The 25,398-nt window shown below is 43.9% G+C and overlaps 1 protein-coding gene across 9 annotated transcripts in view; it reads right to left on the bottom strand.

Moving 5' to 3' along the window:
- Positions 1-25,398, bottom strand: part of CSDE1 (cold shock domain containing E1) — a 1,051,746-nt gene that overhangs the window by 688,427 nt on the left and 337,921 nt on the right. For all 9 annotated transcript variants that reach the window (XR_013594894.1, XM_078644375.1, XM_078644374.1 and 6 more), the window contains one exon: positions 18,327-18,408. Coding sequence is in view for 8 of the 9 variants with exons in the window: in XM_078644375.1 (XP_078500501.1) it covers positions 18,327-18,408 (82 nt within the window). In the remaining variant the exon portion in view is untranslated. The remainder of the gene's footprint in view (positions 1-18,326; positions 18,409-25,398) is intronic.

Here is a 25,398-nt window from a genome sequence, read left to right as displayed (position 1 = left end):
CTGCGGCGCACTGTTGCTCTGACTTGGCTTGCACGAGCCAGTCGTCTAGGTAGGGGTAGACATGGATGTTCTGCCTCCTGAGGTGCGCCGCTACTGTCGCCAGACACTTGGTGAACACCCTCGGGGCTGTTGTGACTCCGAAGGGTAGGACTTTGAACTGGTAGTGCCTGCCTTGAATAGTGAACCTGAGGTATTTCCTGTGTGACGGGTGTAGTGGAATGTGGAAATAAGCATCCTTGAGATCTAAGGTTGCTAAGAAGTCTCCCTGGTTTAGCAAGGGAAGAATCTGTTGCAGTGTAAGCATGTGGAAATGTTCTGATAGTATGTACAGGTTGAGGGGACGTAGATCTAGAACGGGCCTGAGAGATCCGTCCTTCTTTGGAATAAGGAAGTACAGGGAATATACCCCCGTGCCTTCCTCCCCCACCGGCACGAGCTCGATTGCTCCCTTTTGCAGCATCACCACTACTTCCTGCTGCAATAAGAGCAAGTGCTCTGCGGACATAGGCCGTTGCCTTGGCGGGATGTTGGGTGGAGTGGACTTCAACTCTAGGCAATAACCATACTGGACTAGTTGTCGCACCCACCTGTCTGTGGTGATGTTTCTCCAGACGGGCAGGAACTGCTGCAGTCTCCCCCTGACAGGTGTTAGGTGGTCGGGGGGCAGTGACAGAGAGTCACTGTTTGCTTGGAGTAGAGGAGCGGGAGCTGTTGTTTCCTCTGCCGCGACCTCTGTTGCTGTTATTCCTGTAACCTCCCTTGTTCTGTTTAGTGAACGAGGATTGTGCCCCACCTTTTGAGAACTGGGATTGTTGACCCATTTGTCCTCTGGTGACTCCACGTGCACCTGAGCGACGAAAATTGCTGCCACGAAACTGTTGTGACTGTAGGGCCCCCATAGACTTAGCAGTTTCTGTGTCTTTCTTTATTTTCTCTAGGGTGGTGTCAACATCCGGACCAAACAGACTATCAGGATTGACTGGCTGATTAAGAATTGTTGTCTGAATATCCGGTTTAAACCCTGAGATGCGGAGCCACGCTTGTCGTCTCAGCATAACGCTAGTGTTGATAGCTCTAGCAGCTGTGTCCGCAGCGTCAAGTGCACACTTGATGGCTGCGTTTGAGATTAGCTTTCCTTCCTCAATAAGCAGTTTGGTGCCCTCTTGGAACTGTGGAGGCAGGTGTTGTACAATCTGTTCTAGGGTGTCGTAGTGCGCCCTATCGTAACGCGCCAAGAGCGCCTGTGTATTGGCGATGCGCCAAAAGTTTGATGCCTGTGCAGCTACTTTTTTGCCCCCTGCCTCTAGCACTTTGGATTCCTTATCCGGGGGAGGAGCTTCACCCGTAGTCTGGGAGTTGGCACGTTTCCTGGCATTGGCGACCACAAGAGAGTCCAGTGGCAATTGTCCCCGAATGTATGCGGGGTCTGCAGGTGCAGGTCTGTACTTTTTTTCAATGCGAGGGTTGACCACTCTCGCTCTTGTAGGCTCCTTAAATATGTCCCCAGCATGCTTGAGGACTCCTTTAAGCATAGGCAGTGTCTTTACTGTCCTTTCAGAGACTGAAAAAGTGTCGAAAAGGAAGTCTTCCTCAACCGGGTCGGCATGCATGTCCACATCATGATTGGCTGCCGCCCTTTCGAGTAGTGCATGAAAACCTGCTGAATCCTCAGTCGGGGATGCCCGTGCATTAAAAGGCTGCGGGTCCTGCCCCGCACCTTGGGTGTTCTGGTCACCAGTGTCATCATATGAATCCGGTTGTGCATCAGGTTCATTGATTGGGAAATTGTACTGCTCGTCCTCATCATACCCCTCACCCGCAGAGTGTTCTGGGGAGGGAGTAGGGCTCCGTCTCGGAGGAGGCTGAATTGGTTCCGTGAGGCCTGAGGCGTCAAGGGGCACCCTCTTCTTCTTTAGTGGGATGACATAGGGGTCCACTGGCTCCGAAGTGATTTTCCTCTTATAGAGGGTCAGTTTGCCTGTGTCAGCGTCGATGAAATGCTCTGAATCGTCCTCGGATTCGAGTACCTGACGTGGAAGTGGGCCAGTCGGTGAAGAAATCACCTGTTTCGGTGCCGATTTGGTTGAAAATGCTTTTGGCGCCTCCTTCGGCGGCAAAATAAAGAGAAGTTTCCCAGATGGCTTCGCTGGAGTGTCCTTTCGCGGCTGCGGCGATGGTATCGGAGCCGACGGGGCAAAGGCCTTCTCCCTGATTCTTTTCAGTGATTCGGCTATGGGGGACGCCTCACTCACAGTTTGTGTCGGCGCTGACGAGGATGGTCTGATTTTTCCCTCGGATCCGACGTCCTTGTGGGCCTTGTGCGCTTTGGGCGCGGATCCTGTCTTTACCGCCTCCGATTCCTGTGTTCGGGGCACAGACTTCTTTCCGTGTGCCTGCGTAGCCTCCTTGGAGCCGACTTTGGCGGGTTTGGACGGCGTCGTAGCCGCTGACCCGTGCCGACCATCTTTCTTGGAGGACCCCTCCTCTGGCGTCGGTTTCGCAGCATCGGAATCGACGGACTTCTTCGACTTCTGCGGACCGGAGGTCGACGGAGTCGATGGGGTAGCGGGCACCGTCGTTTTCACCGGCACGGCAGCCATCTTAGGGACACTCGAGTCCTTAACTTTCGGTTTCGTTTTCGGGTCGGCCATTTTAGGTGTCGTCGATCCCGATGGTTTCGGTTTCGAAACAGTCTGCCCAGCAAGTAAGTCCGTGGCCGGGCCCGAAGGCGGGGCTGTGGCTTGCGGCAACGGGTCTTGGGTAAGGCCGACAGGCGATCCCGTGTCCCGGTCGGTATCCTCGTAACCTTCGGGGCAGAGCTCGTCCCCTGAGCTATCCGCCGCGGCCCCATAAATCTCATCGTCGTCTCCTAACTCGTCGACGTATTCAAGGCCTCGACCCGCGACTCCGTCGTCGTCTCCCGGATCCGCCTCGACCTCCGTCTCGGGTGGGGAGATTTGGAGATGATGACCCTGGTCCTCTTCGTCTTGGTCGCCGAAGATGTTCTCCGGATCCGGGGCCGCTTGTTTAGCTTCCATGCGCATCGCGCGCCGAAGCTTGAGAGTCTTCTTAGAGCGGAACTGTGCACACAACTTGCACTTGCCGTCGTCGTGGTCAGGCGAAAGGCATTTGTTACACACGGGGTGTAGATCGATGTGTGGGTACTTGGACCCACAGAGCGGGCAGTACTTAAACGGGCTCCGCTCCATGTCCGAAAAGGTTTGCAGTCGTGTCGCGATGAGAAGGCCTCAAAGTTCCGAGAGCGAAGAAAACTCCGCTTATTCCGGCTCCAAGAGACGGAAGACTCGAGACCGTGCGCAGACAATACCGACGCAAGAAAATCGAGGCCTTTTGGCCGCTAAAAGTTAGTTTTTCTTGGTTCCGACAGTAAGACGTCGAGACCACATCCGAACCCAATGGCGGAAAAAAACAATCTGGGGATGGAGCCGATGCCCATGCGCACTGTAGTCCAGGGGAGGAGCCACCTATCTCAGGATACTTCAAAGACTCTTCCAGGACAACAATGTGCGATCATCCGAGCCCAACACTAGGCGGCGATCTAATGCTAAGATATGAATTTAGCAGCCCACATGCCTCGAACCTGAATAACCCCTCACAGAGAATTCTTTAGTTATTCACTTGGCAAAAACAAACTTAACTTAAACTGTAACTTTCTATTCCCGCCCACGCATTAGACTTAGGTCAGGTACACGGGGTAGGCGTATTTAGAAACAGCAGTTGAGTACGTTTAGTCAAATGTATATGTGTATGTAAATATATTTTAATCATTTTAAACATCATATGGCTCAGAAACCATATCAATGTTTTTACAGTATTATTTTATACTATTGCTTTTAATGTATGCACTTTACTTAACTATAAGTATTGCAATAATATCGATCCATTTCTCTTGTACGAGAAAAGAGACTGATCAATAAATAACACCTTTTTATTGAACACGCCCGTCTCTTCCTTTTCTCTACAATCTGATGAGACTAAGAATGCACGTACTGACTGAGTAAAATATAATTGCCTTGTGCTCACACGACTCTCGAGATTGACTCTTGATTAGGGGAGAGCAAAGTTGTCATGTTCTATGGTTGTCAGAAACTAAATCCCTTCTTGTCTAATCAGGGGAGTTAATTCTTTCCTGAACATTCGAGAAAGTTTCTAGCGAACTCTGAGCTACGCTGGCAAACCCAAAACTTAAGTCTAGTATCGACAGTAGTAGACCTAGTTAACGTCTGGCCTAGGCCTTTACTGCTGTAGGTATTATTCCAATGCGCAGAGCCTATTGGGAAGATAGGAACTACACTACATGGCGCCCAACGCGTTTGGAAAGGGCGATAAAACTAACGTAAGACATTTAGAGTAACTCAGTCGTGCTTTCTCACTCAGACCCCTTTTCCCAAATACTCCAAAGACGTCTGGAGTGGGTGAAAGGTAATATCCTCCAAAACCTCGCAGGAGGGAACTCCTATGTATGGTTCTTGGTATAGTCAACGTTGAAGGATACACTGTTCCAAAATATTGTGCATCTAATCTCTGTTTCCATAAGAAACCTGATCTGCAAACAAAAAGAATAACCTTTCTAACAGTAAAATGTCAGGAAGTGATGACGAAAGAGAGGCAGTTAGATTAGCAACTGAACTCGCAGATGCTGATGCTACCATGCAAGCAGCAGACGCGGATATAATACTCATTCCGGTCATCAAAAGAAGATCTATAACTCTAAAACTTATAGAAAATGGACTGACACCTAGAGGTGGCACAGTCATATTCGTAATTGAGGCACACGAATATCGGCAGACAGAGGTATACTATTCATGGATACATTTTCCAGCAGCAAATGCTGTAACAAAGTACTTCCACTATTACAAAATAGAGGAACCTCCTAATGAGTACACTCCTTTCGAGGAGGTGGAAGTACCACTCAAATTCCAAGAGCATTTGCTCTTATTTGATGGCGCCCTAATACATAATAATCACATCACCAGGCTCGGTCCTTTAGGTAGACCAGGAGCAACGTGGCCGGTCTTAGCCGGATACACACCACACCCAGACATCGAAGGAATGTCTACAGGAGAGCTGGTAATACAGCTAAAACAACTACTAAAAATTCATAGACAATTAGTTCAGTATGTAATGCGGACTTCAACAATTCAGCCAGCGATTAAACTACCACAGCTGACCCCTCACCAGGGGAACACAAATAAAATCACACCACAGAACATCCAATCCTGCCAAGGTAAAGTTCCGGCTAAACGGGAACAGATACCATTCTGGTTGGCACAGAAAATCACCCAAATAGAGGCGGTGTTTCCTGACACCACCCCGCTAGAAAAACACAGGATTCTGACTATATGTCTCCCAATGGGAATCGCACCACACATAGAGGACTGTGACACTTGGGGTACAGTCTTTGCTTCAATCTACACAAAAACGCACGGTGTTCCATCCATTTCGGTAATACCAGATGTGCTAAAACAAATTCAAGATGAATACGGTCCAGAACCAGCTTTAACTCTTGGTATGAAATTACTGAAAGACTTCAAGCAGGTCTCGGCTATATTATTAGCCAATATAAAAGGTGAAGCAGCAAACGTGGCGATCCGCCAGAGGTTAAAAGAGACAGATATAGCAGACCAACCAGCTGAAATTGCCAGAATCATAGAAAAATCCTATGAAGAACTAGGTAGAGATAGTTTAGGTGGAATACCAGTAAAACCGCAACTGACTGAAAGTCCAGAAAAAATATTTTTTAATAATAATTCACCAAAAAAGAACTGGGATGGAAACAAACAATCCAATCCAAAAGAAAAGAAATTCCAGTCCCGAGGAAGGTCTCCTAGGCGAAGGGAGAAATCTCCGAACCAGAGACACAGGTCACCCCAGAGTGACCCCTCTGGGAAAAGATATAACCTTAGAAATAGGGATAATATTAAAAAACCTGATAGATATCAAGACATTGATACACGTCCCTCTCAATCTTTTCAGACTTCCTCGCAGAAATCGGAAAGAAGAGGACGATCAGAACAAAGAGAAGAGCACGCCAAGTCCAAAGACAAGGAACCTGCTCAACAAAAAAAAGAAATTACAATTTCCAAAAAAGAAGGTAGCCAGTATCAAGGTAGTTAACAATGCCGAGAATACTGAGGACACAACTGAAAAACGGAGAGTGGGCTCAGACAATGCTAGACAGCGCAGCAGAAGTGAGCATAGCTCGCAAAGTCCTTATGAATCATCTGGAGACAGTGGACACGAATGAATATCTTCAAGTGGAAACTGCAGACACCAGAGTTAGCAAACCCCACAAGATATACGAGATAACATTACGTATAGAGGGAGATAAGACTAGGAAAATAAGGGGACTATTTTGGGATAACCTCTCCAAGGGTTATGACATCCTTCTAGCTGAAAAAGACTGGCCACCAGAGTTTGTCAGGGGGTGCCCTCATGGCGAAGAAGTAATTATGCCTGCCTTCTCGAATCAAATCCCGATTCATAAAAAATACACACTTGCTAGAAAGTGGACAGTGGCCTTAGCACCTGCTTTATATAAAAATCATGTAGGATGGGATGAGGATTCTCCTCCTCACAAAATCCAGTTAAAATCACAACCTACTGCACAAAGGCAGTACCCAATTAAGCAAGAAGCTAAAAAACAGGTAAATGAAATACTAGATCAGCTAGAATACCAGGGGGTGATTGAAACTTGCACCTCACAAATGAACAATCCTTTGTTTCTGGTCTCCAAACCAGACAACTCATATCGTCTAGTTTTGGATTACCGACACCTTAACACATGTTGCAAAACTTTTGCAGTGCAAAACTCACACAGTGCTGCACTAATGAATAACATAGTGCGCAAGAAATACAAGACAACCTTGGACATCTCCAATGGATTCTTTTGTCAAAACATAGCACCAGAGAGCAGATATTTAACTGCATTCTCAGTAAATGGCACTCAAAAGCAATTCTGTCGGTTAGCCCAGGGGTACAAGAACAGCCCGGGGGTATTCTCAGCGAGAGTAACAGAATTACTACAACTATATGATGATGAAGCGTTATCTTATGTCGATGACATTTACTTAACAGATGATGACTTGGATACTCACTTGAAAAGAGTGAACACCATAATACTTGGGTTCGCAGCAGAGGGTTACAAATTCAACTTTAAAAAATCCAGAATTGCCCATTTAACGGTCTTATACGTAGGATATGAATTATCAAGTATAGCCTAGTTGACAATTTTATAAAGAACTAGAAGAATTAAAAAATCTAAAATATGAAAAGACGTATCCTCTGCCAATCGACATTCTGCCTCTAAGACATTACGCCTGTGTAATTTATACAGACGGACATGCTCAACCCTCCGTTTGGGGAGAACATGCATACAACCCCACATGTGAGATCACAAAAGAAGTGTGGCGCGGAGGTAAACTAAGACCTCTATTAACAAAATCACACTCAGTAGAAACTAATTCAGAACTACAAACTGAAATAATAGCATTAAAAATGGCGCTGGATAATGCGGATCGCGAATTCCCGACACTTATAGTGTCAGATTCATATTACTGCGTCAAAGCATATAACAAGGATTTGCAGACATGGATTCAGAACGGTTACAAAGATGACACAGATGCACCAATAAAGCAGAAATTGCTCTGGGAACAAATAGCTCTTTTACAAAAAGAACTACCAAAGACTCACGTGACACACTCACTGAGTCATCAGCGTGATGGCGTTCACGTTGTAGGGAATTCATTGGCTGAAACAGCCGCAGCGGCAGCCACTATACCGGCTCCCGTAGATCGAAAAAAGCGTACATTAAAATACATTGACGGTGAAACAGTGCTGGCGGTGAAAACGTCATCAAAAGGCGACTGCTCAGCGTTACCGATCAACTATCCACTCAATTATACATACATAATCGATGCAAACTCCGTCCCTTTTGCTCGAATCCCTGGAGTGGGGGATAGAGTGATTCCAAACATGGACAGGAGAAACTTGTTAATCGCAGACGCACACATGGGCGAGGGTCTCAGACACCTCAAACTGAAAGATTCTCTGGAAGAATTACAATCACGGTACTGGTGGCCAGGCATGAGCCTGCATCACACCATGTTTGTAAAAAACTGCCCAAACTGCAACAGAGATCTCAGTGGGGAGAGAAACAGTTTAATACCTAGTCGTATCAAGGCAGATAATATGACCAATAAAAAGCAGGGCTTGCCATTAACATATACAGGCTAGTTTCCACTTATAATGTAGATCACCAGCACTCGGCTGACGTCCGGACTGTTATACAAAGATTTGCGAGTCTAAATGGCATATACGCTAAGAGCATGCTACGTTCGACCATTGTTTTCACTCAAGCCCACCAGCCTGGGGGGAAACATGGCCGAATGAGCACAGTCCAGCGGGAATCTTCTCACTTCCTTCCTGAGGGTACGGGATGGTGTAAAGAAAAAACCAAGGCAGAAAGCAATCTATAATGGAAAGGATATTAGGTTCGGGAGCTGGGTGGGTCAAACATCTAATAAGTGTCCAACGTAGTCTAAATAACTTGCCAAGAAATTCTCTGAAGGGATTCAGTCCGTACGAATTATTATTTGGAACTAGAATGATTATCTCTGACCTCGACAGTCAGACTTCAGTGGTTAAAGAAAAAAGCTTTGATGTCAAAGACCGTTTGGCTATTTTGCAGGACTTAAACAAAACAAGAAAAGACCTGAGCAACATACAGTTGAAACAACAGCCAACAACCACTGAAGAATCACCACCTGTCCCAGCAAGACCTGTCTGGATTCCAAAAGTCGGGGATCTAGTCAGGGAGAAGATCGCGGTAAAGAAGGAATTTGGGCCTTCTTACAGAAAAGCAGTTCCTGTCTTGTCTGTCAACGGGACAAGATCAGTTGTACTACCGCCACTTGCTGGTAAAAAGGAGAACCGAGTTGTATCCATCGACCTGGTAAAACCACAACATGTGGCCGATAACAAACAGTAGGCCAAGTGGACTCCCAATAAGTAGCAGAACACCAAGGTTTGCTACCAGTACAGAGGTCCTAACAAAGAGGCTCATCACATTCGAAACGCCCACAGAACAACAACAAGGACTATGCAACAATGCAATAGAACTCAGACCTCTGACAACCCAAATAAAAACATTTAGCAGAGACACACCAATCTACAATGAAGTACCAAGTGACAATGCAAGAAACAAAAATCCTGAAGCAATTGGAACAATTGACAGAACTGCATCCGGGTACTTCATCAACTTCGATGATTCCTCTGAAGGCTTCAGTGAATCAAAGACACAGCCATCATCAAAATCCTTTAAAGACAAAGCTAAGGAACTTTTGAACCAACTGAAAGAAACATATCTGATTTCTCCATGGATTGAATTTTGGGTGGGTTTTGGTGCATTTATCCTCATACTTTGGCTCATCATGGTATTAACTTTGGGACGCTTCATTGAGGGAAAATATGCTAAAATGGACACAGCAAGTCAGAACATCAACTTGATCCTCAAACCACACACATCTTCACACGTCGAGAAAAGAGAACTTTCTTCAGCCAACTTCACAGCCAATCCGATACCTGGTGGGGTAGCCTGGGACAACACTGACTATGAAATTTATGGTCCGGTCGAAATCCTGAAATATCCACACCAAATTAAGATCTCCTTGAGTGACTTTGTAAAACCAAACTCATTTGCTGATGATTGGGACTTCGAAAGCATTAATAACATGATGTCTGACTTAGTAATGTCTGCTAAATTTACAAAACATGATTATTTGCAAGGTTCTACAAATTATGACAGTATGTATTGCTATAACCACTATGGTAATCACTTTTTACATAAATCTGCACAACCTAGAAATGTTTTAAATTATAATCAATGGGAACATTGTGCAACACCTCCAAAAGGGAGCTCAAGAACCGTTTACGACAAATATTCATATTTTTCAGGTTTTAACACAAGTAATGCTGAAACATTTTATTTTAAAATGTCAAACAAGACAGGGATGAAAACCATGATAACCAACACAAAATTGATATATTCGGACTCATTCTTCGAAAAAATGAATACTTTTGGATTTGATTATTGGGACAAAAATGTTGATTTGAAAAGTGTTTGGGGTACAAAAGATTGGCAAGTACAGGGTTTAGAAGCTTTGTTTAGAGCTTGCATGATCCCAGAACAAATGATATTTTTAAATGACACTGTTCAACAAACCACCTGTCTTGGCCTAGCCAAAATCAAAGATTTAAATAAACCGTCTATTCCAAAGCCAACAATGTTTAGCAATAGCTCTGATACGGATGAAGAGATAGACGTAAACCATATATTAAACCAAAACAGAACACATCCTGATTGGAAACAATGGTTGATCTGGCCCACAGATACAAATAACTGTCAAGATAGATTCCTGAATAAAACACAGGGTTTCAAAATGACCAGGCCAGACCCTAGATATCCCCAAAGACATCACCCAGGGATAATAACAACCTACAGTGTGGGCAAATTATGCCTTCAATGGCTACAAACTTCCACACTGCCTGAAATTAAGCAACACCTAACTTTACTTACTGATGGTGCTGACTTGCGTGATTTCATACTGGGACCACGCAAACAGCGTCAAAAGCGTTTCATAGCAGCCTCTGTATATGCAGCATACAATGAGGCCTGGAAGGTTACTCAAATTGAGACAGCAGAGAGAATACGGGAAATTGACCGTATTAATTTGGAAAAATCACTTTCTGTAGTGGACAATGGGTTAATGACTGTCCTCCAGAATTTTTTCTTTGGACAGCATTGTGTCTTCAGCAATCGACATATTATCGCAAGACTTACTGTTATTACAACATGGTCAGTCACAATTGCGTTCTATTGTACAGCTTGGCTGGACGTTACAAAATCTGCGTTCAGGCTACGTGCCTTGGCGTTTAATCAACACAACGTCACTATTCCAAATCTTTAACCTTACTGATAGACAAATCGGTATGGCGCAAAAGGGTGCTGATTATACAATCTTGAGCATTGAAAAACTAGAAAGATTACCAATGACAATGTCAGAACGACCTGTCAGTGAATGGATAATCCACGGAATCATAAATATTCCAATCTCAACCTTCAGGTTTCAATACTGCCAAAAATATATACAGGCTGGCATGTACGAGAAATTGGGAAAGGGGTACCTTAAAACAACTTGGAACCTGCCCTATTCACATGCATGTGTCAGTAATAAAGGACAGAAAGTGTTTTAGTGGCAACAATTGTGCTATGTCACTAAGCGGCACGCTTCTGTGTAACGGAATTAGTTTGCATGGAGCCTGTGAAGGGAATTCATACAACCTTTCATGTCACCAGCAAGGCGCACCTGCAACTGAAATAGAACCATTCTTTCAAAGACTCTATAATGGGAGTTACATTCTTATTGTAGACCGCAAATGTTGTAGTCTTATGCCCGGGACTCCTTATCTAGTCACTACGACTGCGAAGGTCAAGTGCTGTGGACGTTCTTTGTTCCCCAGCTCCTTTCCAGACAGGGAGGCAAGGGCATGGCCCAATTTGAAAATTACTTCTATTCGAATAGATACTTTAAGCAGAATGAAAACAGTGCTTCTTCAGACGCCTACAAGGCTCACGTCATCAAAAGAAACGTATGATCTACAAGTCGCAAGGACGACTGCAGAGATACATACATTATTATCGACTAATTCCCCCGTACATTTCGCGGAAATCCTGAGCGAAATCTTAAATATTTCCGATACCACTGGGGTCTCAAAGGTATTTAAGACAGTATTTTCAATGGCATTAACACCATTCAAAGCCATACTGGGTATTTTTCCAGATTTCGTCCATTCGATTTTTGGCGGACTTCCCCTGATCCTGGGACTAATTGCAGGAATCCTATTCTTGGTCCTTATTTTTCGTTATGGCAACCCATGTCACAGATCAAACTCTCGCGACAATGGAAGATACGATCCTAGCCATTGGATACCGGGACCGGATATCAAAAATCCTGGGACTCTCCCGGCTTAGAGACCTAAACATGACTTGGTTTCTATCATTTCGACCAATGTGGCAAAGGTGTGTTTTACCTGTACTAAGGTGTCTACTATGCGGAGAAGAATGCGTGTTAGACACCTGTCTGACGCTACAATCGGATGCGCCAGTGGATGCAGATACATTGTTGGTTCCTACCAAGGTTCACGCTTTGTGCTGCCCTCAAAGGCTGCCAATAATCCTGATGACGGCATTCGTGGAATCTTCACCACTACGATTGAGGAGTAGTGAAGTTCAAGATGAAAGCAGCATCGAACAGGTACGACCTTCTGTCAGCAATGCGAATCAGAATGTCAATGCAGACAATCATGCGCACGAATGCATGGTTACACCTATTTCCGACTTAGTGGAACTTTCCCATGAAGCTGTTGACAGTTTTTTCGAAAGCCTTAATGATATGATGTTCTCTCCAGAACAGAAATAGAGACTTTTGAGCAAGCTCGCACACGGCGTTCCCTGAATTCGGCCTTCAACTTTAAAAATAAAGTCACATGAACAATTTTTCCCACCAGTTCACGGACAGCAATTTTTTAGCAGCCCAAATTATTTTTACAAAATTTTCGGGACACTTATCTTCTGCTTAAAGTAAGAAACTATTCCTAGAGAACTAAGATTTCTATTTTTAGATACTTTATAAACTTTAGTTGCCCGCTGGGATGTTCACGAATATTTTATTATGTGATGAAATGGTCTCGCACTTCCTTTCTGTATAGCTATGTTAAGAGCCATTTCATGTGTATTTCTCATATACCAAATAAGCAATAATGCATACCAATGCGTGTTTACTTTAGCGTTTAATTCATAGCTTAAGTGCATACAATATATATGACTGCAATTTTTCAGTATATTTGAAAATTTCAAAATGCATTAATGTATTTTGGGGTGGTAAGGTATACACTATACTCTATAGTATGTTGTACTATGTTATACTATGCATGGATTAGTAAATATGACCATAGTTAGCGTGGAGTGGGTGTCATGTATTCCTATAGGTTCTGAATCGATCCCCCTATTCCTGACCCTATTCTGGTTAAACTAACTATCAAGTTAACTAACAGTCAGCCCATGAGGCAAGAAAAGCCCCCATGATGCAGATACCGTTATCTGACGCAGTCACACTACGGCACAGGAACGTGTTATCTGATTAGGTCATAACGCTTGAGATCTAATTAGACAAGCGACATTCCTCCAGCCCCTGATAAGGCATACGACGTTCTCGTAACAAATCAAACCTATGACAACCTGGAAAATCCGTGCGGCCATTGTTTTGATTTCACAGAGAACTTTAGTAAAGAATGTGCTAACGAGCAAGTCGTATGACATCTTTATTGACGTATCTATGTCCATCCTTACGTCAATCTCGGCACCTTTAAGGTATAAATATTACCGATCTTGCCCTATGCAAACACGCGTGGTGACGAGACGGAGCAGCCATACTTGCCGAAGCCGAGAGCAGAAGCAGACCCCGCTGGCAGCAGCCCCGCCTTCCTGACGCGCTGAGAGACGCGCTGCTATCTCAAGCCGAGAGACCCAGCACCGGCGCTTCTGGGCAGCCCTCGCAGGCAGCCTGGAATATCGAGAGCAGAGAAAGAGATACCATTCCTCATTCATCCTAAATTCCAGGTACAGAACTGAATAACCCCTCACAGAGAATTCTTTAGTTATTCACTTGGCAAAAACAAACTTAACTTAAACTGTAACTTTCTATTCCCGCCCACGCATTAGACTTAGGTCAGGTACACGGGGTAGGCGTATTTAGAAACACCAGTTGAGTACGTTTAGTCAAATGTATATGTGTATGTAAATATATTTTAATCATTTTAAACATCATATGGCTCAGAAACCATATCAATGTTTTTACAGTATTATTTTATACTATTGCTTTTAATGTATGCACTTTACTTAACTATAAGTATTGCAATAATATCGATCCATTTCTCTTGTACGAGAAAAGAGACTGATCAATAAATAACACCTTTTTATTGAACACGCCCGTCTCTTCCTTTTCTCTACAATCTGATGAGACTAAGAATGCACGTACTGACTGAGTAAAATAATTGCCTTGTGCTCACACGACTCTCGAGATTGACTCTTGATTAGGGGAGAGCAAAGTTGTCATGTTCTATGGTTGTCAGAAACTAAATCCCTTCTTGTCTAATCAGGGGAGTTAATTCTTTCCTGAACATTCGAGAAAGTTTCTAGCGAACTCTGAGCTACGCTGGCAAACCCAAAACTTAAGTCTAGTATCGACAGTAGTAGACCTAGTTAACGTCTGGCCTAGGCCTTTACTGCTGTAGGTATTATTCCAATGCGCAGAGCCTATTGGGAAGATAGGGACTACACTACAAACTGACAAACTTCTTTCCCTTTTTTTCTTCTAAATCTAAAAGTATTTTATTAAGATGGCCAATACAGACTGTTTTAAGACTTCAGAAATTGTGCCACATATCTCCCGGCCTTTCCGAAGAATGGGCAAAGTGGTTGTGACTGAAAGGACTGCTCCAGGGCATTCACACGTAGGTGGGACTATTCAGTGCTAATAATTATCAATAAAGATACCCCTCAGAGAGAAGGGCTCTTTTTGCAACTGACTGTGGAAAGAAGATTGGTAAACCAGTAGTCTTATCATGGAACAGGGAGACAACCATTGACAACAAGCATTTGCAATGCAATAGGTCTCGCATTAGGAAAGTTCGAGTTATTGGTATTGTAAATGTCACATTTTTTATTTATGTGTTGGTTTTGAAAATAGCAAAATTAATAGCTTTGTCATTTACAATGCCAATAGTTTACCTTTCGCAAATGTGACACCTATAGCCTTTGTAATGCAATATGTGTTGTATTTACGTGACTTAGATGTATTGATATTACAAATAACAATTGCTTTTTTAAAATAATGAATACTTAAATAAAAGTTATTGTAATTTATAATGGCAATAACTTAAACTTTTGTAAATAACTTTTGTGAAGATTATGTTCAGTGTATTTTATTGTGACGAAAATCCAAGAACAGAAGTGAAATATTCACATTTTTTTGTGACATTTGTAATAAAGCTTGAAACATTGAGAGAACATATTTGAACCAGTTGTTGTTGAATTGTTGCACAGATTGATGCTGTGGTGGCGCTGAGTGATGCTGTGGAGGCGACGAGGGATGCTGTGGTAGCGACGAGTGATGCTGTGGTAGCGCATAGTGATGTTGTGCTGCCCCTGAGTGATGCTGTGGTGATGCAATAGATAGACACAAATAAAAATGTCATTTACAATGCCAATAGCTCTAACTTTGGCAAAGGCGAGACCATTGCATTGTAAATGCTTGTTTTTAATCTTATTAACCCACCTTCTAAAATAGTGTCACTCATGTAATTCTTTTGCTAGAGAAGGTAATATTAAGTAGAACATTAAATGCAAAGCTTCCAACGTTTCTGCAAAAACTTGCACCGCGTTCTCCGTGCTATAATTTATAACAGCAGGCGTTCCAGACCTCGATTGAGTGAATAAAGCATCACAAGTAAAAGGTTCAGTCCCAAGACCCTCCACCGCTGAAGCATGCGATGTTAAAGACACCAACAGCAGGCTCAAAAATTCTGGCTGACTACCACACGAGATTCCACATTTTGCCTCACTGGGCAACAATCAAAGGCACAATCTCTGGATTGCCCTGTGAGGCAATGTGAGAAAACTTATGCTGGAGGCTATGGGAGAGTGCAATATCTGCTGAAACCAGAAAGCCTATTTTATGGAAGTTTTACACAGAATGTAAAATATTTGCTCCATGCCATGGTCCTCTTATTACATTTGCTTAAATTGGATATCTTTTCCACAACATATTTAGTAAATAATTCTGGTACCCATGTTTGATTTGTTCAAGTAAAACAATGTGGGTAGCAGTACTGGCATATAATAGTTAGGAGACAAATCGAGGTTTGCTGGGAGATTTTTCAGGTATGAGGCCATCACACCTGCATCGCTTAGATGATAAAGTCTAAATTCACGATATTCATTGAAAAAAATGATTGACTGGAATGCCGCCTGAGTGATTAACAGTGGCAGAGAATAATTCTAGCATTCCACTTATCGATTTTTCGTGCTCTCTAATTTACTGATTGCAGCACACGCAAACGAACATTTCCTGTTGCCCTTTCCACCATGCATTTTGTAGAGCATGCATTTTGTAGAGAAACTCCTTCCTTTAAAGGGCTACAGATGATTCCCATTATGACTGCTCCAATATACTGGGAAGTGGTTGCTGTTTCTGTTCTCATTTAAAAAAGCAGGCTCCCTGCTCCTAACCTTCACTATACAAAGGAGCAGCCTGGGAAGACACCAACTCTAACCCCGACATTTGAAGAACAGCTTTCCGGACTCCCATGGTTGAGGCATGGGAACTCCCGCCTTTTAATGGCGGCTCTCTGTTCCCGCTTGACCCCTCTTTTATCGGCACGCTCTGGTCTTCTGCGTTGGACTGTGTGGCTTCTTTTCCCAGAAGCAGCGGGCTGGACCCGGCTACCTCAGAAGAAGCTGCCAAACTGCTGCTGAGGTGAGATATGCTCATTTTCTTCAGCCAATGACCAGTGTACTGGTGTTTATTGCATTCAGGGCTTTGCACAGTAGACATTATTTGGTTTTAATCGGTCAACAAATCAAAGTTTATTTTGGATAAATAAATTCATAAAAGGTTCTATTAAAAGCATAATCCAAAGCAATACAATAAATAAACTACAACCGAAGGCTGAACCCTTCAAACTCACCGCCGCAGCCCGGCTTCAACAGGAAGCCAGGCAACCTTTGTTGGGACAGGGGAGGGGCCGGACAAATACAGGAAGCAGACGGGAGCCTACCCCATGCTACTGTGCCCGCCGGAAGATTTCCGTCTCAGCTAGCTGTGTGTGCACGTGTGTGTGTGCGTGTGTGTGTTAAAAGAGCCCGATGACTGGTTGGTGGTGGGGGGTGTGGGGGGGGGGGGGGGGGGGGAGTGTGTACGCGAGTGTCTGTCTGCCTAGCATAACGCCACATTCTGACACACACTGTTTTGTAAACAGCGCACGCAAGCAGCCAGCAGCAAAAGTGCGCTCACGAGGACAAATCTGAGACAGCAGAAGCACGTGGCCAAACGCTGTCTCAGATTCCCAGGAAACTGAAAACAATAGTTGACGAGCTAGACGCATGCTACGCATGCGCACTCTAGCTCGACCTAAAAATGGGAGGGTTTGTCCTTACAACGAGCTGTTCTTTGTGTATCTGAATTAAAAGTTCCGCCAAACAAATGTAACTGATAAGGAAGGTACTTATGAAATAAACTTTAGTTGGCAAGAACGTATAGACTCAAAATGATGCTCTGTGAGCTGCGCAAGATCCTAAGATGGGACTGGTGTTCTTGGGGAAATGGGAGATTTTGCTTTACTGCAATGTGAAAGCCTACAGAATGGCCTCAGTAAAGACTTTCTTCCTGACCACCACCCAACAGTCTCAGCAACCAGCCTCTATCTTCACCCCTCTGTAATATAACAGCTTGAGACCAGACATCAAGAAATGATATAGGCTTTTGCAACAAGTGCTTGGAGCCGACGGAGATTTGGTATAAACCGAGTAAAGGATGCTTTGCACTCCTTTTCTGGATGTTTACCAAATCATACTGAAACTGGTTGCCTGGGATCTCGATGTGCAATTCATTGTTTCCATCTTTCCTGAGAGTTTTCAAATCTCTTGTTTGCAGTGGTAAAGGTAGCCTCAACACTAGAGTCGATGGCTTAAAGCAGGATAGGCAAGATGAAGGAAGACTACACCACCTAGCAAGTCGCAGACCACAAAAGGAGGGGGGGAGTTTAAATCCACACGATGCAGCATAACAATACAGAACTGACAAGGAAATATACATGCCTACTGACTAGAGTACAATGTGCCTGTGTGTAAAGCTATGCTTTAGCAGCTTTCAAAGCAAAATCCATTACCACTTTTAGGTGGCAAGACACTTAAACAGATAAAAGGAGAGAGCAAGGACACACATGTAAAACTTATTTCAGAGACCGAGTATAAAGTGCTCTATTCCAGAATGGAATTCTTCTGTTTTCAGAATGTAATTATATCTACTGAAGAAACGTTATCTGTAGATCACATTCTCAACAACGAATACATACAGAATACTCATCCCAGTTTAACATCTAGTAGTACAATATTAGCAATACCTCCCATTCCACTTAAAATAACTAATTTCATTACAGTTAGGGGAAATTAAGTAGGCTGCTCTTACCTTCATGGCACAAACAACTCCCTGACACCGCATTTGTTTTTTTTTCAACAGCATAATGTTACGTGCACTTACAGCACCAGTACTAGAAGAGAAAAAAAAATGGTACTAAGGAAATAATCTTACAAGACCACAAATTCCATTTGTAAACCCATAATGAAAAGTGAGAGACTATGCAAAAATTACTTTAAATGGAATCCTGAGACCGTTAGAGCAAGAAAACATTTTTATAATATAATTAATTATCCTAGAGGGGAATCTTCATGAAACTCATAAGTAAATGGTGCTGCCCAAGTGTCGGATCCCAGAGTTCTTGTGAAAATAAGTTAAAAAAAATACTTTGATTACGTAAAAATAAAGATGGACTCTGGAATTCTGTCTTCATGCTGGGGCGAGTTTCATTTAGTATTCTTTTAAAACTAGGACACATTCATGAGAAAACAGGTGCAATGCCTAGAATAGTGACCAGATAAAACTTTTTGGAAAAATGTCTGTGAAATAAAAGAAAACCATGGCTTTAAAGATTGCTCAATTGACACTGCTCCTTTAAGGAAACCCTTTCTTGTACTACTCCATCATGACACTAGAAGGAATATGCTACTTACCAGTATGCATCTGTTCTTGGCATAGAGGGCTGCAGAGTGGTACATTTATGAATAGATCGCCATCTGGTGTTGGGCTCGGATGATTGCAATTGTTTTTCTCTTGGAGAAGTCTTTTGTAGTCACGAGACAGGTGGCTCCTCCCTTGGGTGATAGTGCGCATGGGCATCGGCTCCATCCTTAGATTGTTTTGCCATAGTAGGGTTAGATGGAGTAGTATGATAGAATACAGAAAGAGATGCCCATGTAAGTGTATCTAAATAAGATAATGTTGGAACAGACACAGGTTTCCGGGGAGGCAGGGAGGGCATGTACCACTCTGCAGCCCTCTATGCCAAGAACAGATGCATACTGGTAAGTAGCATATTCCGTTCGAGGCATATGGCCTGCAGATGGTACATTTATGAATAGATTACACAGCAGTTACCTGCCTAGCGGTGGTAACCAGTGTCTGTTGCAACAGTTTGAAATAAAGCTTTTAATACAGCCTGGCCCACTCTTGCTTGTTGTGTTGCCTGCACGTCAACACAGTAGTGTTTTGTGAAGGTATGCGGTGTAGACTAAGTTGCTGCTTTGCATATGTCATCTAGGGGGATGTTCCCTAAGAATGCCATAGATGCCCCTAGTTTACGTGTAGAATGAGCTCTAGGGGGAACAGTTAATGTTCTCTTTGCTTTAATGTAACATATTTGTATACATTTTACAATCCACCTGGCAATGCCTGCTTTAGAGATAGGGTTGCCTTTATGTGTTGGGGAAAACGCTACAAATAGTTGTTTGGTTTTTCTGAAAGTTTGAGTTCTTTCTATGTAATATAATATTGCCCTTTTGACATCTAGTGTATGTAGGGCCCTCTCTGCTACCGTCTGTGGCTTTGGAAAGAAGACTGGTAGTTCCACTGGTCGATTGATGTGGAATGCTGAAATTACTTTAGGTAAGAACTTTGGGTTTGTTCTAAGAACCACTTTATTTTGGTGTAGTTGTAGAAATGGTTCTTGTATTGTTAATGCCTGTAACTCACTTACTCTCCTAAGGGAGGTGATGGCTATAAGGAAGGCCACTTTCCATGTGAGAAATTGTATTTCACACCTATGCATTGGTTCAAACGGTGGTCCCATTAGTCTGGTGAGTACTATGTTAAGTTTCCAGACTGGGGAAGGTGGTAGTCTTGGTGGAATAATTCTTTTGAGTCCTTCCATGAAAGCCTTAATTGCAGGTACCCTAAACAGGGATAGATGTCTGTTTTGCAGGTATGCTGCTATCGCTGCAAGATGTACTCTAATGGAAGTGTAAGCAAGGTTACATTGCTGTAAGTGTAGTAAGTAGCAAATAATATTGTGTAGATGCGTCCAGAGGGTTGATGTTGTTACTGTTACAGTATACAGCAAATCTTTTCCACTTTGCTGTATAGCAGGCTCTTGTGGTGGGACGTCTTGCTTGCTTAATAATTTCCATACAGTTTGGAGGTAAATTTAAGTATCCAAATTCTAAGACCTCAGGAGCCAGATCGCTAGGTTCAGTTGTTTGGGATCTGGGTGCATTATTTCTCCATGGTTCTGTGTAAGATGCATGGGTGAGATTCTTTAATTTTTGGTGTGGCACCAGTGAGAGTTGTAGGAGCGTGGTGAACCACGGCTGCCGTGCCCACGTTTTGTGCTACTAGTATCATGGTCATTGAATGCTGTTGCAGTTTTCGAACCACTAATGGAATTAGTGGGAGAGGGGGAAAAGCGTATGCAAATTTGTTGGACCAATTTATCCATAATGCATTGCCCTGCGACAGGTGGTGTGGGTACCTGGATGCGAAGCTTTGGCATTTTGCGTTCTGATGAGTGGCAAAGAGATTTATCTCCGGTTGTCCCCATCTTTGGAAGAATGGCTGCAGTATTTGGTTGTGCAGTTCCCATTCGTGTATTTGTTCGACTCTCTGCTTAAGATGTCTGCTATCTGATTTTGAACTCCTGGTAGATGTTTTGAGGAATGGCCCATCTCCAAATTTCCTGCGCTAGTTTGGATAGTTGGAGAGAGTGTGTCCCCCCCCCCTGTTTTTTAATATAATACACATTGCTGTCATGTTGTCTGTTCTGATCAGGACTGCTTTGTTGAGAACATGCATTTGGAAAGCTTTAATGCTAGAAACACTGCTAGTAGTTCTAGATGATTTATGTGCAGTTGTTTTTGCTGCACAGTCCATCTTCCTTGTACTGTGTATCTGTCCATATGAGCTCCCCATCCGGTGAGCGATGCATCCGCTGTTAGCACCACTTGTGGAATTGGTTCTAGGAACGACCGCCCTTTAGAAATGTTTGTTGTATTCCACCACTTCAGAGAGCGATGCGTGCGGTCGTCTACCAACACCAGATCTGTAATCTGACCTTGAGCCTGATTCCACTGTGTTGCTAGACATTCTTGCATTCTTGCAGCGGACGCATTTGTAGTCTAGCATATGGGATCAGCAGTATGCAAGAGGACATCATCCCCAATAACTGCATGAACACTCGAGCTGTTAATGAGTGTTGCGGTTGAAATGTTTGAATCAATGTGAGCATTGTTAGAATCCTGACTGGATACGGGTATACTTTGGCTTTTTCTGTATTTATAGTAGCCCCTAGATATTGTTGAACCTTGTTTGGTTGCAGGTGGGATTTTGTGTAGTTCACCGTAAACCCTAGCTGGTGCAGCAGTTGAATTGTCTTTTGTGTGTTTTGAAGACATTTGTTTTGTGACGTGGCCTTTATTAGCCAGTCGTCCAAGTTAGGTGTGCTGCAACCACTGCTAGGCATTTTGTGAACACCCTTGGTGCTGTTGTGACTCAGAACGGAAGGACTTTGAACTGATAATGTTGTCCTTCTACCACAAACCTGAGGTATTTTCTGTGGGCTTTATGAATTGGGATATGAAAGTAAGCGTCTTTTAGATCCAGTGTAGAAAGAAAGTCCCCTTTCTTCAGTAAAGGAAGTACCTGTTGGAGCGTGACCATGTGGAAATGTTCCGAATTTATGTATGCATTGAGAGGTCTGAGGTCTAGTATTGGTCTTAGAGATCTGTCTTTTTTGGGAATTAGGAAGTATAGAGAGTATACTCCTGTTCCCTGTTGATGTTGTGGAACCTTCTCTATGGCATGCTTTTGTAGCAGTGATAGTACTTCCTGTTTTAATAATGTCAGATGATCTTGACTTATTGGATGCTGTCTGGGGGGGAAGTTTGGTGGGGTAGACGTGAGTTCTAGGCAATAACCATGTTGGATAATTTGTCTCACCCACCTGTCTGATGTGATGTTTTTCCAGACAGGTAGGAACTGTGATAGGCGTCCCCCGACCGGTGTTGCATGGTCTGGGGGCAGCTGTATGAAGTCACTGTTTTGGGGTAGGAGAGTTGCGGTTGTTGTTTTTCCGCGACCTCTACCTTTGTTGTTGTTACCTCTGTAACTGCCTCTAGAATTCCCTCTGGGTGACGTTGGTGTAAAAGAGGTTGATTGCTGGCTTGTGCCTGTATTCTTTGATCCGCCTCTATAGGTGGACCTATGAAAGGAACCTCTCTAAGCTGGCTGTTGCAATGCTCCCATTGACTTAACCGTTTGTGTCCTTTTTCATTTTTTCTAACGCCTCATCTGTACCTGAGCCGAAGAGTGTTTTCCCATCAAAAGGCTGGTTCAATAAAGAAGTTTGTACCTCCAGTTTGAACCCTGAGCCATGCATGTCTTCTTAACATGATACTGGTGTTTATGGATCTTGCCGCAGTGTCTGCTGCGTCTAAGGCGCACTTAATGGAAGTGTTAGTTATTATCTTCCCTTCTTGTATCAGCTGATCTGCCCTTTTTTGATGTTCCTTAGGGAGATGTGTAATGAGTTTTTCTAACTCATCATAATGAGCTCTATCATAACGTGCAAGTAGTGCTTGAGTATTTGCTATGCGCCAGCTGTTTGCTGCTTGGGATGCTACTCTTTTGCCAGAGGCATCTATTAACTTGGACTCCTTGTCAGGAGGAGGAGCTTCTCCTGCTGTTAGTGAGTTTGCCCTCTTACGAGCGTTTGAGACTACTAACGAGTCCAAAGGTACTTGCCCCTTAATAAATACTGGGTCTTTTGGGGCTGCCTTATATTTTTTGTCAATTCTTGGGTTTAACACCCTAGCCCTCACCGGGTCTCTGATTATGTCTGATGTGTGAGTGAGGAGACCCTTAAGCATCGGTAGGGTCCCTGAAGAATTTTGTGCAGCAGGTGGTGTTTCTAAAAGGAAATCTTCTATCTGAGGTTCGGTATGTAAATCTACCTTGTGGTATTTTTCTGCCCTATTAATTAATTGTGCAAAACCCGAATTATCATCAGGGGGAGAGGGTTTTGAGGGATACAGGTCAGGGTCATTATCATTATCTGACACTGCGTCATAATCCTCCCATGGGTCTGTGTCTTCTGGGATAGTATTGTTATCATCCCTAGGAAGGTCCCCATCCCCTGTATCACTTTCTACATCTGTTTGAGGTGTAGATGGGCGTGGTGTAGAAGGTGGAGGAATAGCTGGCAGAGTATGAGGAAGAGGATAAGAGGGTGTGTCCATAAGCTGTGGAGAAAGGGGAGGAGTTGTATTTGTCCCCATTGTTCTCTTCTTATAAGGAGGAGCTTTGTCCTCCAACTGTTGAGTCTTCCTCTTTTTAGGTAGTTTTGTCACCACCTTGCCAGTTTGTGGATCAATGAACAAAGTCTTGTTTTGGATCCGTTTGTTGCTCCTGTGTCGGTACCGAAGTCTTTGGGTCTGAAAGGTGCTTTTGCTTCTGTGTCTCGGTGTTATGTATTTTCGGCACCGAGAGTTTGCTAGAGTCAGATTTTGTTCGGTGTCGAGGGAGTCTGACGTCGAAGCATGTTTCGGTTTTGACATGGAATGTTTCGACTGCACGCTCTCCTTGGTATGGAGCTTCAATGTCGATCGTTTCTCGGCTCCGACATAGTGGGAGGCCGAGTGTTTCGGTTTCGTTGCCGAGCCAGAAGGCGGGGTGTCGGAAACTTTTTTCGGTTGTCTGACCGGGCTCGAAGGCGGGGTCGACACCAATCTGGAGCGGTTTTTTGGTCAAGGGACGTCGTCACTCACGGTTTGATGAACGTCGACTTCTTCGACTTCAGACTAGTCCGCTTCCGACCCCGACCCGTTCTCATCTTCTTCCTCCTCAGGGTGTTGGACCTCGAACAGTTCTGGGATTGCATCTGACTCCATCCTCGAGTCTTCGGGCTCGACGGTTTCTAATCGTCGACTTTGAGGAGAAAGCCGCGCAGGCTTCAGTCCCTGGATTCGTGGTCAGGTGAAAAACAGAGGTTGCACACCTCGTGTAGGTCCTTGTGTGGGAATTTAGCACCACACAGACATTTTTTGATCGGAGTCCTTTCCATGGACTCCGGGCTGGACTACGTCGAGATAGGCCTCCCGGTCTCGTCGACGTACAGTTGGAAATTTTTGTTGTTGTCGAAGCGCGTTGAAATGGGAATGAACTCGTGCTCGATAAACAATACCGTCGAATTGGAAAGGGAATATGCGCCGAAATATAGCTTCTTTCTCTAAGTCGATCCGGAGCGCTTAGATCCTCATCCGAACCAGATGGCGTATAAAACAATGGAGTCGATGCCCATGCGCACTATCACCCAAGGGAGGAGTCACCAGTCTCGCGACTACAAAAGACATCTCCAAGAGAAAAACGAGTGCAATCATCCGAGCCCAACACCAGATGGCGATCTATTCATAAATGTACCATCTGCAGCCCATATGCCTCGAACATAATTTTACGGATACCTGTGATCCAATGTAAAAAGTACCAATTCAAGGAGCTAAAGAAGATAGGGCAGTATTGCTTCCTTTTGACATGTGGTGGGGTCTAGATTGCATGTGTACACCAGGTGCAGAATGCCTTTCATTTTAACGCATAGAAAGCACTAGTGACTGGCCGCTTAGCTCTTTTGAGGTGCTCGGAGTCTTGAGGAATTTCAGATGAGCAATGCCCATAATGAATAACTTCAAAAGCCATGTGGCTGAGCTTAACAGTGGAAGGTTGGGATGCAGAATGAGACACCTGAATTTGAACAGGATATCCAGTCTGCACAGCACTCTTGCCGATCATTCCAATAGGTTTAACAGATCAGTGGACAACCCCTCTAAAGGCCACTGATGAGCTATGCATCCTCCAGGCTTTGGACTATGTCAGCTTGATGAGGAACTGAACGTATGGAGGGAAAAAATATGGAGAAAGAAAATCTGTATAAATGTGCGAAGAAACTCGAGTAAACATACGGACAGAAAGGAAGTCCCCGGGTTGGTTCAACTCTAGGCAAGGTTTGGACGTCTTTCTCATCTGCAGGTGTCAAGACATCAATTTGCCCAAAAAACCATTCATAGATTTCTTCAAGTACTTTATGATCATTTTGCACCCATGTGTACCCAGTGGCAGAGGGTGGTTGCTAGCTGTGCGTGTGGTGTGTTAACGCTCCCTG

The sequence above is a fragment of the Lissotriton helveticus genome, chromosome 5_1 (genome assembly GCF_964261635.1).
Source record: "Lissotriton helveticus chromosome 5_1, aLisHel1.1, whole genome shotgun sequence".
NCBI classification, from domain to species: Eukaryota; Metazoa; Chordata; class Amphibia; order Caudata; family Salamandridae; genus Lissotriton; species Lissotriton helveticus.
The sequence above is the reverse complement of the archived record's forward strand: the minus strand, read 5'-3'. Positions and strand labels throughout refer to the sequence as shown.